This window comes from Andrena cerasifolii, chromosome 6 (genome assembly GCF_050908995.1).
Source record: "Andrena cerasifolii isolate SP2316 chromosome 6, iyAndCera1_principal, whole genome shotgun sequence".
NCBI classification, from domain to species: Eukaryota; Metazoa; Arthropoda; class Insecta; order Hymenoptera; family Andrenidae; genus Andrena; species Andrena cerasifolii.
In genome coordinates, this window is record NC_135123.1 from 10,680,316 (window position 1) to 10,697,668 (window position 17,353).

Sequence of the window (17,353 nt, forward strand, 5' to 3'; positions counted from 1 at the left end):
TAGAAACTTTTGTTAATTGAACCATTTTAAACAACTTCTCTAAACAACTCGTAACAATGGTCAAATTAATAAGAACCTTAACTGACACGATGAGATGCAGGGATATATGATTGACTCGTATCACTGAGACATAACGCAGGAGAGCAAGTAGAAACTACCCAGCTATGGTCAGACACGCTCTGCGAACCAATGAATGGGATTTCTCCATACAAATGTTATATCGAAAATTGTTTTGTATAACAATTGTTCGTATTATCAAGGGGCTTTGGTGGAGTGAAACAATTCAACAGCAACTAGGTACATGCAATCGTGTAGTGCTTTATGATTTTATCTGTTACATACACGTGGGAATGGTAAACACTTGTCAGCAACATTTCTTTTATTCGCATTGATTTTATCAGCATTGTCTTTTATCATTTCGGAGTGTTTGATATCGAAATAGGAAAATATGTTGGAGCGCAAAGAGTGGGCGTGCAATACCGTAAAGGCTGTACAAACGAAAAATATTCCGAGGGAAAGCTGAGTTTTTTCGAAACCGCGTATGAAACGATTAAAGTGGCTTATTTCCTGGAGCGGAATAGAGCTTGGAACGGCAGGAAAAAATTTCGTACGAGTTAGTTTGAGACGTACGTTTCAAAGAGACCTCAACATATCGTAGGCAAACAGAGCGCGGCTGTGTAAAGAGATTTCACACGGGGTATTACTCGAGTAATCCTTTCTCAATGAAGAGTCGATTCCCCGTTAATCCGCAAATAGTTATGGAAGATCACGTCGGTGGGCAATTAATTCTAAATTTCTTTGAACTGGGCGTCTGAAAATCTCGTTTTAAAACTCATCTCTCCGCACACAGTTGGGAACAAAACGAAAGTAAAGGAAATACAGGGGGTACTATATATTACAAATCAAACTACCCAATGATAACATATAATAACACGATTAAGTAATAAAAAATCGAAGCCCCAAAATAACAAATGCTCGTTCGGTCTAGGTACAAAATTAAATTCGAAATACATCTTCAAGTTGGAGAAATTAAAGCCCCGATAAATAAAAAAGGGAATCTGATAAATCCGTGCGCCTCCTCAATCATCCCCTGGAAATCCCCTTCAATCGGCCGACAAGGGTGAAATCGTCGCCGATTAAGAGGCCGCGCCCTACGGGGCACATTAATTTCTCTTCTCGCAGGCGGTATTACTCCTCCGTTGGCGTGGATTGCTGAAATACGGGACATCGTTGGACGATTACTCGACTGGTTCGGCATGCTTGTTACCGTACTTGCCGGTGTCGACGCTTTTGGCGCTTTTTCCGGCCGAGTTTATTTTTCGCACGGTGCAGGTTGCCGGATCACGCGAGTGTCTTAATGCGATGAAATATCGCGGAGCCGTTTCACACGGGCCTGTCACGCGGCGTGTCTATAACAAATCGGTGAATATAAATCGCGAATGTTTGCGCGGCGCGCCGGCAACGCTCGAGAGGTACGCTCGTGATTAAGTTATTTACGACTGTAAGGGTATTATCGCTCGCAGGTGTGGACGCGTGCAGGCGGCGTACTCGCTGGAACGTGGTACCAGCGGACGCGCAGGCGATCCCTCGGAAAAAGAGGGGACAAAAAATGTACGGTCCACACCTTTTCCATTTATCGCGTTGTTTCCGAGGGAAACAGCTTTAAAATTGCTTACGAGGCAATGCTGGCGCAAACAAGCCCGGTCCCTTTCGATATTCTTTTATAGAACGTAACAAAGTTGCTACGCGCTGCAAGATTTATCCCGCAATCCATAGAAAACCCTACTGGGTACACCCTCGATGATCCAAACACACTTTCTCTAAAAAAAACATAGACCTTTCAATAACCTTCAACAATGAAGTGACATGTTCTAGCAAATCTAAAATAGTCTCTGGGCACCCTCTACTAAATCTCAACGTTTCCACTACCCCTAACGTTCCCCCTAAAAGTACACTTCATTCCGCCATTCGTCAGCCCCTGAACCTACTGCCGAAGCTACAATCAACCGCCCCTACCTCCGCCTAGCACATAAAACCGGGCTGCAAAGCAAAGCAGTCCGGGAAAACACAGTGACCGGTGCCAGTCGGCTCTCCGAGTTTCGTGGTCCCGTGCGTAACGCATCGATCGTCGCTGGATCCGTCAGAAACGGGGGCAGCCGAAAAGGGTGGCAGTAACGTCGGCGAAGGGGGGGGGGAGGAGTGAGCAATAATCTCTTTGGGCACGATTGCCGATTCCAGGCACGGCGGACCGATCGAACGCCATTTCAAAGAGCAAATCCGATTCGGCGGCCGGCTGTCCGCAGCGGTGGCTGGATCATAAATAAACGCTTGCTAAGGCCCGGATACCTCCGTGTCGGTTTGTCATCCGTGCTGGAGAGTCATCCGTAGTCCTGACAAAGCGTTCGTCGCCGCTTTAAAAATGCTCGTCACGTAGGAACAGCGCGCCACGAACCCGTATACATGTTCCCCCCAGCCTCCGTTTGAAAAATCGTCGGTGGTGCGACCTCGTCGCCGGCCCGCAAGTTCATTAATTCACGATTTTCCGCCGATTGTTCTTGGCCAGCGGCTACCAACGCCGACAATTCGATCCCGTCTGTGGAACGGGGTCTAGGCCCCTGTGAATAATTACGCGGCTCGTCAGCTTGGCTCCATGGCGCGTCAAAATTGGCGAACGCCACTGTAGGGAAATTCAGGGCGAATCCTTCGTCTCGTTATGCATTCTGGATCGAAGGAGCGTCAGAGAAGGTTGCAGAAAGGTGTGGAAGAAATCGGAGATTCTTCTGTGAACGCATTGCGTCGCACTTTGAACTCCATCTTTGAGGAAGAATCAACCCTCTTTCAGGGGAGATGTAGGGACAACCTGTGTGTCACGGAAATTGAACGCACAGCTGTGTGCCTTTTTCGATTTGTTAATACATAGATCGCTGTGCTATTGACTTTTTAAGCTGAACTGGAGTTTCTGTGCGCGATTGGGGGTAAGCCTCGCGACGCGCCGAGGATTGTGACAACGTACCCATGTATTAAGTAATTAGTTTCCATAAGTAAACCGTAATTGGGTCTCGGGCTGAAGCTCGCCGTCGGTGAATTGTGCACGCGTTTATAATTGAGCACATTCAGTGCCGAGCCCCAGCGATTCGCGCTATATAAATGGTAGACCGATGCGATGTACGTACACAGATGTTTGCTACTAGGCGGCTTTGTGTTCTATTAAACACCGAGTCGGTTCTTGCCGCGAGAATTATTAATAAGTGGATTAAACGGTGGCTGCCGGCTCATTACGCGGCTCACTTCTTGCTTTTACATCGTGCCCAGGGGGTGAAAATCTTTCCTACGTAATTACGTCTAGGCCTTATTTCCACCGTCAGCCATTACCAGACCTAACCCAGACCTCCTCCATTCACTACATTACTATAGCAAAATTGATTTTATTCTCACGTTACCGTCTATCTCTCTGTGTTTATTATACAGCTGAGCTGCTTTTCCTGCCACATCCTACTGTTCTCAGCCTAATTTATCCTTCGTTGCCATCTGATGCATACTCTGCTATCCTCGAGCATTGTCCCCTTAAAGAATTCCCAGCCTTGGATGGACAGTATTCGTAGGAGCAGAGATGGTTTGAAACGGTTTTATTAATGAGATACCGAGAGGGGAGCACGGTCGAAGGGAATTCGTGCCCGAACAGGCTGGCAATCACCTTCGAGGCTCTCGCTTCGAAATACCAGCCGGGGTTTCTGGGTCATGTTTGTGGACCGTTGATAAAATATTCCGGGTTAATTGACGGAGAATTCGGGTCAGGCGGAAGCGCGTGATGAAGTGACTAAATATGCGGAAAACTTGGTGCACGTAGGGCAGCGCGGGCCGCGCCTCGTTGATCCGTTGTCTCTCGATGCTTTCACAGACTTTTGAACGGCTCGCCGATCCAGCGACCACGGCGATTGCTTTGTCCCTGGAAATGCCCCTCTGTATGCATATTATTCGCGCAGTCCCGCGGCTCGTTTCACGCAGCCGAGAGCAGCGCGCGTGCACCGAAACTTCTGGCCTGATAGTTTGAATCAATTTTCGACAAGTTTGCCACCGTTCGGCGCTCACGCTTAACCCGAGGGCTGCTTCAAAGGCCAGACACGCGGCGCTCTGTGTAATTAATTTTCAATACGCCACGTGATTGTTATTGTTATTGCTGTGCATGCACATTACGCGTATGCAGACCTGATTAGCGCTCGGGGAACGTTTACTGCCGATATTGTTTACATGGATATTGAAGATCCGACGGGGTGAATCTGTTTCTGCCTCGGCTCGTGTAGGAGATGCGTATTTTTCACGAAGCGCCATTTAAATGTCTGTCAGGATGAATTAGGGTGATTATTCGAGGAAAATGCAGTGTTTGAAGTTCCTATCGGTGGCTGATCAATATCGGGGATATACTACTTGCTGGCGATCGGGGAACCATGTTCCTACATGGTCAGTTTAATATAGACTACTTTTTGAATTGAAATGAAATGAATTTCTATAAAATTATTGTTGTTTATTAGCTAAGCTAAACTTGATTCCCTTTGGAACACTAATTCCATTTTCATTCGTCTTTCGTTTCTCACGCTCTCGAAGGAATGACTTTGTAATACACTCCAACTCTATTTTAAACCAAAAACGGAAGAAGAATCAGCGAGCTTGGACGAGGCGAGTAGTATCACCTTGAAATTAATCGGCCGCCGACGAAGGTGCAAATTAGGTCGGAGGAATTCGTGTAATTAAACTTCCAAAGGGAATCAAGCCCGCCTTAACGAACCAGTAAAACTATGCTCGCGATTCGTAACTTTGATCCCGTGATTCAGACGTTCGATCCCCGCGATCGAACGATTCCGAGGGCTCGCGCTCCGGCCTATTGTTCCCAGCTGCCAGCCGGGTACAAGAAATGCAACGGATTAATTCGCGTCGTGTAACTTGAAATACCGTCAGCACTAATGATACCCCGATACGGGATCGTGTCTAGCATAACTCCAGCGTGTAGGTACATTCTGCTCCACATACTTCACGGCAGGGATGAAATACTCGCGCGTGCCATCGTTATCCCCGCGGAATATTGAGTATAACTAGGAACGCATTAGGGGAATTCGAGCTTCATGAAATCTTGCACGGAGCTTAATTTAACCCCGATGGGTATGACGTTACGTGGACACGGTGGAAAAAACCGCTGCATTCCATCAGGAACAGTATCAACTCGCTGGGCTGCGGCGAATGATTTTGGTACGAGCTACGTACAGACACCGTGTACGTGATATCCCGTCTCCTGAAAATTTCACGAGATCCTCTCTCACGATGCCTTCGGACAATCCAAGTACATCGCATCGCGTCTATGTATCTTATTTCATCGAGATTTCGCTCTGTGTATTCAGAATATATCCACCTCTTTCAACATTTCCTGATCTAACATATCAGCACGCATTTCCTCATTACTCTTCCCCCATTCTCGAAACCCTCGAGAAAAGCGTAGAACCCCCCCATTCGACGGTGAAGGAGTGCCAATAAACAGACGCGAAAACGAAACACCCCGGTCTAAAGTAATTCTCGTCCACGGATTCGGCCAATATTCGCGTGTCACGTTGTACAACCCCATCTCCATCGCTAATCATTATTGTCCCTCGAAATCACGACTCAATTCCCAGTCCAATTTAATCCAGCCAGGGTGGAATGGCGCCAACGTCAGCGGTCGAGGACAAGAGGCGAGGGGTTGCGCGGAACAACGCGATATTACCAGCACGCTCTTTTAACTCTCCATTTCATTATCGCCGTCGCAATAAGAGCCTCCGGCGCTCTTCGTGGCCGCCCATCGCTCGCCGAGTAGACCGGAAACGGTGGTGCACAGACGCCTACTTCTAACGGGGTAGCCACCCCCGGCAGCTGCGAGTCGACTCGAGTCTCCTTCGAACCCAGAGATCGCGCCTCCCCGTCCCTGCATTTCCCTCGATTTTCCTCCTGCTTTCTTTTTCTCGTCGCCCAAGTCGTCGACGTTCACTCGACTGCTCGGCGATCATTCTTTACTCGCTATCGCGCTCGTCGTTTCCCCGGCGCGCGGCTCTGATGAGCTTTCAATTATCGCCACTTACGGTCGGAATTTCGTTGCCGTGATGAAATGCGAGTCGCGAGAGGGGGAGGACGCGCAGCGGGTCCGCGTTCCCTGTCAGCCGTCATCGACGCCAACGACAACTTCGTCGTCGTATATTCCCGTAATGCAATCGAGTCGAATCAGCGGCGCGTGAAAGCGTCGGAGCGAGCCGGCGTGCGCGCGCGAACGCAGCGGATCGTTCGCCGGCAATAAAACATCAGCGCCCTGGACCAACAACCCACCCCCACTGGCCATTCCCTTGGTCGGTCGGATGTAATATTCGAGGGGCCGACGTTTTCGCGTAATTGTGTTCCTATGCCCGTGGGCGAGCGCCGTGTTTCGCTCACTGCGAGCCGCTCGGCGGGCGGATGTTTTCGGGATGGAGCAGCAAGGAGACTTTTGGAGGAGACTCCAATGTGCCGTCGCGCCCAGGGGCGTTTACACGCGAGACACTCTCTGGGGCACGCGGATGGTATTCGGAATTCAGTGTTTGCGTTCAGTAGTGGTTGAAAGAAAGTTTAAAGTGTAGATGGATAGTTCTGTTGGGCAGGATTATTTATAATTCTGAAAAGTAGAATGGACCAGTAATACCAGGATAATAGGCGAAGCTTAGTAGTGTTAAGTTTGTTACGCAGTCAGGTAAACTTTCTCTTGGCTAGCACCGTAAGGGGCGTCGCGGTGGAAGGAGGCAGATTACGGTCGTTTTTGAGTTTCCGCGGTTCTTGTTAGAAGTTTAGCTAAGAGACTTCTTATTTGCGCGTAATCTTTAGTTTAGTGGGCGAAAAGTGGGAAGGTTTAATTTCCCGAGGTTACAGTTGTATAATAGTTTGTAGCATTATTATGCGATACCGTCTCTCTATGGCTGTGTAGTATTATGTATTACCTGTCTATTAGAATTCTATTGTATCGCCACCGCCATTTTCAATTTCTACTGGCTGCCACGCCCGTGTATTACGCTTTTATTTAACGCGTAAATTCCTCTTTTACCATTAAAGCATAAAATATTTCAGCACCCAGGGGCATTATTACCATTTCATAAACCCTGTGCCAGAATGCACCCGCGAATAAGCTGTACACGTGACACGTTAACAGCGTAGTTACAATGCAGTTAATTAATACAGACGATTAATAATAATGCACCCATCGTTTACGCGGATTTCCAGCGTTGCATCAAATGTTAGGATAGATTACACGGATTTGTTTCGCTGCTGTTCCGCCACGGGATTGAGCAATATGGAGCAACAAAGTTAAATCGATCCTCTGTCTGACTAAACTCTGTCCCATACTACTGGCGCCCTCCGCGATAAAACGACAGTAAACGCGCGGTGCCTCTCAAACGCCGTTGCAAATTTCCCCTCTGCTTAGAAGCAAATGCATTAGTCAGATTCCAATTTAAAGTTACTCCAGCGATAAATATTAATTCACTATCTTCCGATCCAAGCAGAACATGCGCTATATACCTTTCGCTGGAAAGTTACTTCAGTTATAACATAATAAATCGATTTCGGTGCGTTTGTTCGCGGCTGATTAAACATTTCGGTAATACCTAACGAAACTGGGACTTCTGTCCTCTCTTCTGATTAATTTTAGAACGGGAGTATTTATGTTTGCTGAATACGATGGACAGCACGAATGCCGTCAGTTAAGTAGGAATACAGGATTGAAATGTCCCAATAAAAATTTGCCAATCGACCGTCGCTATTTGTGGGCGGCATTTCCGGATTTAAATCGGGCTGACACACAATATCGGTGCATCGGGGTATGTAACTCGACGATAAAACGACGATCAAGATACCGTGCTCGAGTGTATCATATTGCGAAATTTCTCCGGCGCGGTATGTCGTACTTGGTTCAAGTTGTCAGACTCAGGCGAAGAAGAGAGCGCAGCGTCTCCTCCAAGTGGCTGGTACGTTGTCGAAGCACTCGCGAATTTTCGATCACCGTATAAATCGACGAAGCCTTAGAATTCCCTACGTGCCGCCTCGAAAAACCGAGGGACCACGATTCTTCCACCCTTCCTTTACTCCGACGCCTAAAACACGCTGACAAAAGTACCTTTCGTTTATCAATCTCCCAACGATGGTTAATTCTAGGAACTTACTGGCCCAAGTCTCTTTATCAACACTTATTTCTTGTAACGATAGATCAATTACCATTTGATAACTATAATAATCTTTTGTGACACTCTATTAGCTCAGTCAAAGATAGTTCTATCGATGCATAATGAAAAAGCTTTGCCCGATAAAGTTCTAAGGGCATTACATCGTCTTAACAGGTCCACCAGAGTCAGATACCCTGAAAATAAATTTCCTCGGTCAAAATGTCTCGACTTACCCATAAAAGCTAGCAGACTTAGCAGTTTACGAACCCAAACCGCTGTTCTTAGCGGTTTGGTGAGTTCTTGATGGACCACTAAGCTTCCACTTTTAGCGATTCACTGTGGTCTCGCGATTTCGCCAGCCCCTTCTCCCTATGCAATTTTAAAGGTATCGAGGGTGGTCTTCGAGGTCGGTGTCTAGTTTAAAGCCATCAGTTGGTCTCTGCTGAATATCGCAACCTTGTTCGAGTTGTGAGCTTCTAATACGCGCCCTGGGACATCCTTGCCACCATCGAGTTAGGATAAATATTCTATAGACGACGCAACTGGGTACACTATTTTAATTTATCGACAGAGTCCAACAACTGTGCTTACTCCGAGTTTACTAGCGTCTATAACAAACGAAACTTCCATGGGCAGCAGCAAGCAGATTTGGAAAGTTTTACTACGGAGATGGCTGAATTAGTTTGGAGACTCGCCGCTGGTTGACGGTTGTATCGAATCTCATTTTGCACAGTAGAGTTCTTTTGGGGGAAATACTGGGAATTAAGAAGCAGGTGCTGTCCAAACAAAGGTGGAATTTCAATCCGATAAGTAAATGTTATTATTCAAAGACAGAGTGCCACCGCAGAGTTCTCCCTACGTATTATAAAAATGAAAGAATTGAAAGTCACATGGTCCTTTAAAAAATTCAGTACAATCGGGGGTGGATTTCGTACGGCAGAACGTTACCACCCAAAACTTCGTTAAGATATCTCCCCTGTTCGTTCGTGAATCACGAATTCATGGCACCGCAGATGAAAGTTTTCTGGCAGGTGACACGGTACGGTAATGCCACGGAAAAATTACCCCATAAAGAAAAATTGAAACCTCCTGCCAAGTCATGGTTCCTTCGTTACAAGGGTGATTCATTAAAAAACTATGTACTTGAAGAAACATTCAAGTTCTAACTAACTATAATAATTCCATCCATTGTCAATGTGAAAAGCTATGGCAGGGAATTGTTAACATTCGGAAGGAAAATCCTAAAGCACAGAAATTGATCCAATTCCAGGGACACAACGACGATTTTCAACACGGAATGGAGACGCGTGCGCGGAAAATTGATTCGTTTTAGGGGGTTCTCGCGTTATCCCGGGGCTTTTTTCGGTTGGACAGCTGCTGGGGGAACTTGCCCATCTGGATGGGTGACAGGGAAATACATCCGCTTTTTACGACAATCCCAAAATCATTCCTTCAGCTTCGATTCATCCTGAAGCACGCAATTCCCCTGTTGGATACAGCCTCGCTATATCTCTCTCTCTTCCGTTTTTTAATTCAAATACACGGGCTGGCGAAATAGAGCCACCAACACGGCGAGAACGTGGCCCCGATTCCGTCCCTTTTTAACAGCGTTCCATCCCCCCGGCCCGTTGGTTTTCGGTCCTGGAATTCAAGCGTCGCGAAGAATTCCAGCGAAGTCGCGGGCGAAGCTGGGAGTACATAATTGGTTTCCGTCTTTGTCGCCTTCATTTTCAGCTGCTCGTCGTTTGCCTCCGAGAAACGCGGCACTGGAGCACGCAGAGTACCAAAGGCACGTAAAACAGGCGTGTTTAAAATGAAAGGCTGCTCTTTAACAATCTAGACACCGGTCAATTACGGTGTTACGCTAAGAACGTTAGCTCCACCTGACAATCTCTGAGCAGCAGCTTTTTTCAGAAGCCTCCTATTATACGATCTCTTCGGACTTTCTTCCCGATCAAGTCCACGACTTTCTTCTAGTCCATTCGTATTGCAAATTCCGGACCTCCGCTGTCCAGGGTTAGGGGAAAGATGGAAGAAGATCTAACATCCATAATTTTCAAATTTTTAGACTCGTCGCGGACTCTATTTTAAAATGAGTTTGAAACACAGAGTACTTATTCCCTAATAAAGGCAATCAGGACCAGAACGTTGGCCATTGCGAAGATTACATGCTCCCCGAGGTGAACATCCTTTTTCTCATTTTCTTTCCCATTTTACACTCAGAGCAACACTTTCTACTTTCGCCCCTTGAGCTCTAATTGACTTGCGGCGAAGCTACACGTCCGCTAATTGTGTACACTTTCCTCGAAATTGCGATAATTTACGCTACCATCTGTTTCGCCATCTCGTGGCTCTGTAATCCAAAAGCCACCGAATTCAGGCAGTAATGGATGGCACTATATACGCGAGTGTCATTCAGCTCGTAAGAATAGTAATAACAGCGAAACGCACGACTTCATTTACCTCACGCACAGTTTATTTCGCCGCGAAAGAGGGTCCCAGCGTTGCGAGCCGCCGCTTCCCGATGCCCTGTTTTTCCACCGCCTCTCAGAAACATGTAATTACGTAGCCAATGTTCTTTCGGGTCGAATTTTCCAGCAGCGAAGGAACAGCGGGCGGTCGCGCGGCGGGCATTTATTACTCTTTTCGGGTTACCTCCCCGGCTGGAAAAAGGATTCGCTGCTACACGTCTCGCGCTTTCTCATTTCTTCTGTATCCCACGGGGACGATAATGGACAACACAGCGGCGAAAAAGGATCGACTGGAACGGTGGCCCTGGCTGGTTCTCAGCTTCAATTACGCCGGCTTAATAACTCACGGACGATTCAATCCGCCGTGAGATTCGTGGAAAAACGTATTCTCGCGGTCCCGGCCGACGCTACATCTCCGTTAAAGCGAGGGGGGAATTATTTGCGAAGGGACGTGAGAAACGACACGAGTAACGACGCACAGTGTTCTTGATCAGCGAACTGTTTTGAAAAAGGTGAACGGGAGGAGGGTGGTCTGGCAGCCAGATCCGAGCTGCCAACGATTACCGTCACTTCCAACCGAATATAAATTTCCCATTCAAAGAGGAAAATCTCTCTGCCTTCTCGTCCCGTTCTCTCAGCTAAGCGTCCAAACCACCTCGGACCGTTTTTTTTTTGTCACGCCCACACGTAGAGCTCCGGCACAGGGGGGAAACAAAGAGGAACAACGGATATCAGGAGCAAAGGAAGCGACTGGATTGGATCTCATAAAATATTTATCCGTGGAAAGGTGATACAGTTTCCTGGCCGACTTTCCGCCGATCGAACGCTCGTATCAGTTTCCTGCACCCTCCTCCAGCTCTCCCCGCGCCCCTTCTTTCTCTGCAGGCACGTACGGGACCCGTGGGGTCGGCGCTGTGGACCCCGTGCCGTTTACGGAGCGGCGAGGATGGGGTCGCGTAGCGCTCCCTGCGCGAGATTTCAAATGCTCACGTCCAGGGATCGTGTTCCGCGGTCGAACCTCTACGTTCGCGTGATAATACGTCTCGAAAGGGGTGCACGTGCATTTATGCTGGGGCGCAGGATCGCTTTCGGGCTCGGCGGTGCACGTACGATCGTCGCTTTGTCGCTGGCGATCATGGCCTCGCGAACAATTCACGCAGCTCCGGCGTCGTTTCGGAAGTGTTCCCCGAGAAAGTCGCACGGCTGCGATACCCACAGGTGGTTAAGCTCCATTCCATTCGTCTGTAGAACAACAGCAAAAGCGACCCTCGCGTCTAGAAAAATTTATCAAATTCCTCGACGCAAGAGCATCCCCTCGGAAGAGCGCAAGAATTATCTCCTTCTTCGCTCGGAGCAAAGCAACGAAAGCAACCCCTCGGGCACTTTTATCAAAATTCCTGGCCGCGTTCCGCGCCAGTTCGGTAAGTCCGAATTAAATGGAATCCCCGAGAGAGAAGCCGAAATCGTTAAAGCGACGAGTGAGGAAGAAAATTACAGAAAGTTGCATGCATATTTATTGCTTGCCGGCTTCGCGATTCCGAACAACTGTCGCCCCGCGAAAAAGGGGAAGATCCGAAGAGTGGCCCGCGGGCGTAACGGGGAGCCGCGTCCTCGAGCCTCAACGGGGGCGCGTCTCGTCTGCTTTCCCTCTGGTCTCCCTTTTTTTCGTGCCCCGGGGGCCACGTGTATACGGAGCAACGACAACACTCGGCGGTCAACTCGTTTCCGCGCTTTGCGGAAGCGACCAGTCCACCGGAAGGCAAGTGTCGCCACCGCGAGAAGGGCGGGCGGTCGACGCTCTCTGGACTCCGGTGAAATATTAAAGAGACTCGTCTGCCCGAGGTTCGCCACCGAAACGACAGGCAGCGACGACGTCGACGGACGCCCCGTTTCAATCGCGGATCAGGAAGCGACGCCCTTCTTGCTTCCAATATAAACGACGCTCGTTTGTGACGATAGGGGGATCGCTCGTAATCTGAAGGAGCGCGTAGAAAATCGTTTCGAGGGGCTTGAATGAGAATTTTATGTATGGGTAGCTGATCCCTGCGATCGTCGGCAGAAGTTCTTGAGTTTTGTATTCATTGCTTGGTTGTTTCACTGTGTTTAGTGATTAGGTGCGGGAGGGAGGTGGGATGAGAGCCGAAGGGGGAGGAAATTTGTGGTGGATGCTGTGGGTATCATTTCTTTCGTGTTTTATCTCCTTTGGTATCGGAAATATGAAGTGATCCGGAATAGTGTTATTGGGCTTATGAAATTGTTTAACTTTCGGGATCTTGGCTGGTAATTAGTGGGGGAAAGTGGGGTACGCGGGTCAGAACGGGTATCATTGTCTTTCTAAGACAAGAGCTGCGATATGCACCCAACGTATGGTGTTACATTCGGGTGGACCTCACGACGGTATGAAATCAATCGCAGCCGCAAAGACCGTCGTAGTTTTTCGTCCAGAGAAGTTTAAAAATTTCGAGTTGAAAAGTTCCAGTGTTGCGTTGATGAGCTGCCTTTTTTATACCACTTGGATTTAAAGAATCTATTACGATAAGTACTACATTGTATTCTGTAGTCTTTACACAGTATTTTTACGTTTTACACTTTACGTTTTAATTTTTAATGCTTAGTAAATCACCTCATTTGGGGCAAAACCGGGTATTTGAGTATGGGGCAAAATCGGGTACCCATACTTTCTATGTATGGCATAAATGTCTTATAGAAGCTGATTTCTAATTTTTAAAAAATCCAATAATAATCTTGATTATATGTATAGATCGTGGATAGGCTCATGAGATTTGCACAAATATTGAGGAGGGCGACTAGACCTTTATTTGTGATTTTTGTGCACTAGATAAATTAAAATAAACTTATGTACAAATTAATATTTGTTAAAATATCTTTCTTTATGGTTTCTAAAAGAATAGTAATAATGGTTTTATAATTGTATCATATTTTATGCGTTTTTTAATAGGTACCCGATATGTTTTCCTGAGAGCCAAATAGTTTTTCAAATAAGAACTCTCATTTTCTGATTCTGTGAGGTCCAATTAAGATTTCTAGCGGTGCCCAAAGTTTATTTTGCCGTCTGACTTTATGCTAGCAGGAAAAATACATTAGGCACCCGCTTACGCCCCACTTTCCCCTATCTATTTATCCTGGAATTGTCTACACCGTTAGCGATACTTGCAAGTAAAATCTGTCGAGTTTTCAGTATCATTTCGCAGGGCAAATTCGGAGGAAAGGCTCCTGGCGTGAGCAATGACACGAACATTATTTAGGAAAGTTTAAAACGCGCGTCGTCCGAAAGAACGGCCGGCCACGACGAGAAAGAACATTTTCGAAACTCGCGAAACTAGTTCGCCGTTGCATTCCAAGGTTTACGTCGCGTCGTTGATAATCACGCTTTGCCACCCTTGCCAGTCACTTTGAAATAAGTTCCGCGGGCGACGTCTTTGTTAACGCGCAAAGTTGACCACATCGACGCCATGCCTTAGCGTGCATTCGATTGTATAGAACTTCCGAAACTTCGCCTCGACTATTCCCAGCGTTCTTAATAAAACGAAATCGGGTATGCTCCCCTTTGCACGAAATTTCTTGTTCGACGGTGAGAGGCACGGGTTCCAACGAACCAAATTGACAGCTTCCTCTGACATGGAAAAGTTAATTCAGAATCGCTCAACTGATTGCTTGTGATCTGGACATAGGCGTTTGTTAACGTAACAATAAGTTATGTTAAGTCAGTCGGGCGTTGATCAAACTTTTCGCTCGCACCATTCTTCATGCGTTATATATGTTTTGATTTGCTGCACCGTTGGAGCTTTGTTCGGGGTTCAAAAAAAAAATAGCCAACTTTTTGCCTCATTGTCCCAAAGCCCGGGAAATCGAGTCGACCGTATCTCGCGATGTTAATGAATAATATTTGCACGGGGAGGTTATGAATTATCGCGCTTTCTGATTCGAGAATTACCACGTTTTGTCGCTGGTGTCAGAACGCTGCGTCGTGAAATATCTACTATAATTTTGAATATGTATATACGCGCTCGCGTAGCCGCGATCAAGACGCCAGTTCATTTTTCACGGCGAACAATGGCCAGCGAAATAACGGCAGAAAGGAAGTACCATAGACTCCGTGATTGTTTGAGGGGAGCAGAAAAGTTTCAAGCTTTAATCGAAATACACGGGATGTTTCGTTAACACGACTGCAAGGAGTTTTCGCCAACTACTTATCGACGGTATCGAAACAATATTTTCACTTTTCAAGCTCCATCGAATTAATCGAGGATCTGCTTGAATGCAGGAGGGCTTGGCAAAAGAATTATCGAGTACTCACATATAACGACGAGATGAGCGTTGGCACGGATCGATTTAATGCGCAAATATGGTCCGACTTGGCACTGATACTCTCCATCGTCGGTCAAAGAAGCGTCTGTGATCTTGAGATTGTAGATGCCAGCGTTTTGATCTCCTATTAGTCTGAGCCTTGGATGCCCGACGATTTCTCCAGCTGCAATGCGATGAAAAGTCAGCTTTAAGACATGTATCGCGTGGAATTCAATTGTTTAATAAGAACTCTCAGAATGCCTAGATCTTAGTGCTTCGAATTGACTATACAACCGCCCAATAATATTACCAAGTAGCTTTACTCGTATCCTGGAAATAAAACAGTCCAATATGTCTCGTAACGCGAGGTGGCAATAATATCAACGCCACTAGCATCCATTCTCCGATATTTTTACTGTTATTCGGATGATGCCAAAAATGTCTAAACTAGGACATCATTCTACCCTTTAACCCCACTAATATTTCCCCAACCATCGCAGGAAGCTGCGCGCCGTTATATCTCGTGCTTGTACCATTATTTTATCAAGAACGCGTCCTTCATATTTAACGAGGAACGAGGCCATCGTCAAAGATCTCGATCGACGAGGAAAATAATAGAAAAGAACAATCGAGGACTTACATTCAGCCCTGTTTCCTTCCTACGGCAAAATGGGGGTTGTTACAGTCCTAACGAGGAAAATTGAAAAACGGGTATTATTCCGGCTCGAGCGTTCCAGAAGGATTCTTTATTAAAACCATCACCGTTTCCCACCAGCTAATTCTTATTTCGATCACGCCCCGCACCCCTCCCGCTATTCATTGACCTTTCGCGCCAATCATTTCCACGGAAAAAAACCCAGGGACGATCGCCGAGGAGACAGCTTTCCATCGAAATAAAATGGGAAGCAAGAATCCCTATATTCATCGGTTTTTTTCAGGTGAAACTTTTATCTCCATTAAATCCCATTCCATTAACAGGCTCAGAACCCCCAATACCTTCCTCCCTTCGTACTCCCCTTCGATTCGAAAACAATTTACGAATCCCTGTTAGAATTCGATTTCAGCAGCCCGATATGCTATTTTCCAATTTTTGCTTCCCCGTGGATTTGCAAAAGCTAATGCTTCTTTCCCGTTTCCCAAATAGCTTTGGCACGGGGGCGCGCCTGTTGTAATTCATTTTAATAGCCAACGTAGAACATTATGGCTTCCCAATGCTCGCGGTGCAAATGTTTACGGTAAAAGGGTCTCCCCTCCGGAGACGGGGGTGGAAAAAAATCATAACCACGGTGCATTAAGGTCGTATCGCAACTCAAAGGATACAGCCCGCCGTAAACTACACGCGCGCGGGGCTTCTATAAAGGGCGAAGACACATGTCTGCCAGGAAACGCCGCAACGCGTTGCCACCTGCTTTTTGATAAAAGCGGGCTGATGTATGCAGAATCGATAGCGCAGGACGGCCCCACGGCGGCCATTACCCTTCTGTCAACCTTGCTTTTCGCGAAAGATTTACTTTGCCGCGGGGCTGCACGGTGATCGACAGTCGAACGGCTAATTATCCGCGCCAGCTTTCTGCTAATTATTCAAGAGTCAAAGTCACGCGGACCGCTTTGACGACGTTCGGCGGCGAAAGCGGAAGGAGCGGTCTTGTGTGATTTATAAATTCGCGCCCTGACTGTGGGAAGTTAAGTAACGGGGCAATGATTGGTAATATCTTATATCGTGTCTAATTTCTTTTGTAAATATTCTCTTTTACTGATATTTTATTATACTAAGGGTCTCCTTCTTTAATGCCCCAAGTTAAAACTCTTTCACTGATATTTTATTACACTAAGGGTCTTCTTCTTTAATGCCCCAAGTTAAAACTCTTATTTGGCAGAATATTTTATGCCCGAATAATTCTGGATATTATCGATACGCTTTCAGTTCTCACTTCAATTCATCATCCTCGAAGGCAAATCATTGGCTCGGCTAGTAAAGTTGCTATTCTCAACGCGGTTCGCTGCCCTCAACGATACAACAGCCGCGCGAGGTTTCCGAAAAATTTGGGTCGTGGTAAAAAGCACGCCTAATAAAGGTTTCAATAGTCTAGGGTCTAATTATTCCTCTTTTATGCCGCTGTCGTCGCCTGCGAGATCGTCCGAGCTTCCGAATGAGAATCGAATAATGCACCCGGGAGCACTGGAAATCGTGACACTGGGCGAGGAGGGAGCCTTTGTGTTCCCTTTTTTTTTTGGAAAAAGGAAACAATGACGTCGCGTCGCAACTCGGCGATATGTATTAGAACACGTGAACGAAGAATCCAGCTAGAGGAAATGTGAATTTCGTTCCACTCGTATCATTGGCAGTGCTAATAGAGTGCAATGATTTTAAAT

General features: G+C 46.9%; 1 protein-coding gene and 1 long non-coding RNA gene across 6 annotated transcripts in view; one reads left to right on the forward strand and one right to left on the reverse strand.

Moving 5' to 3' along the window:
- The window catches only part of Sns (sticks and stones), a 333,145-nt gene that overhangs the window by 48,020 nt on the left and 267,772 nt on the right, over window positions 1-17,353 (reverse strand). For all 5 annotated transcript variants that reach the window (XM_076815426.1, XM_076815427.1, XM_076815424.1 and 2 more), the window contains exon 3: window positions 14,991-15,164. In XM_076815426.1, coding sequence (XP_076671541.1) covers window positions 14,991-15,164 — 174 coding nt within the window. The remainder of the gene's footprint in view (window positions 1-14,990; window positions 15,165-17,353) is intronic.
- The window catches only part of LOC143370384 (uncharacterized), a 183,575-nt gene that overhangs the window by 46,826 nt on the left and 119,396 nt on the right, over window positions 1-17,353 (forward strand). The gene's annotated exons all lie outside the window — the stretch shown is intronic.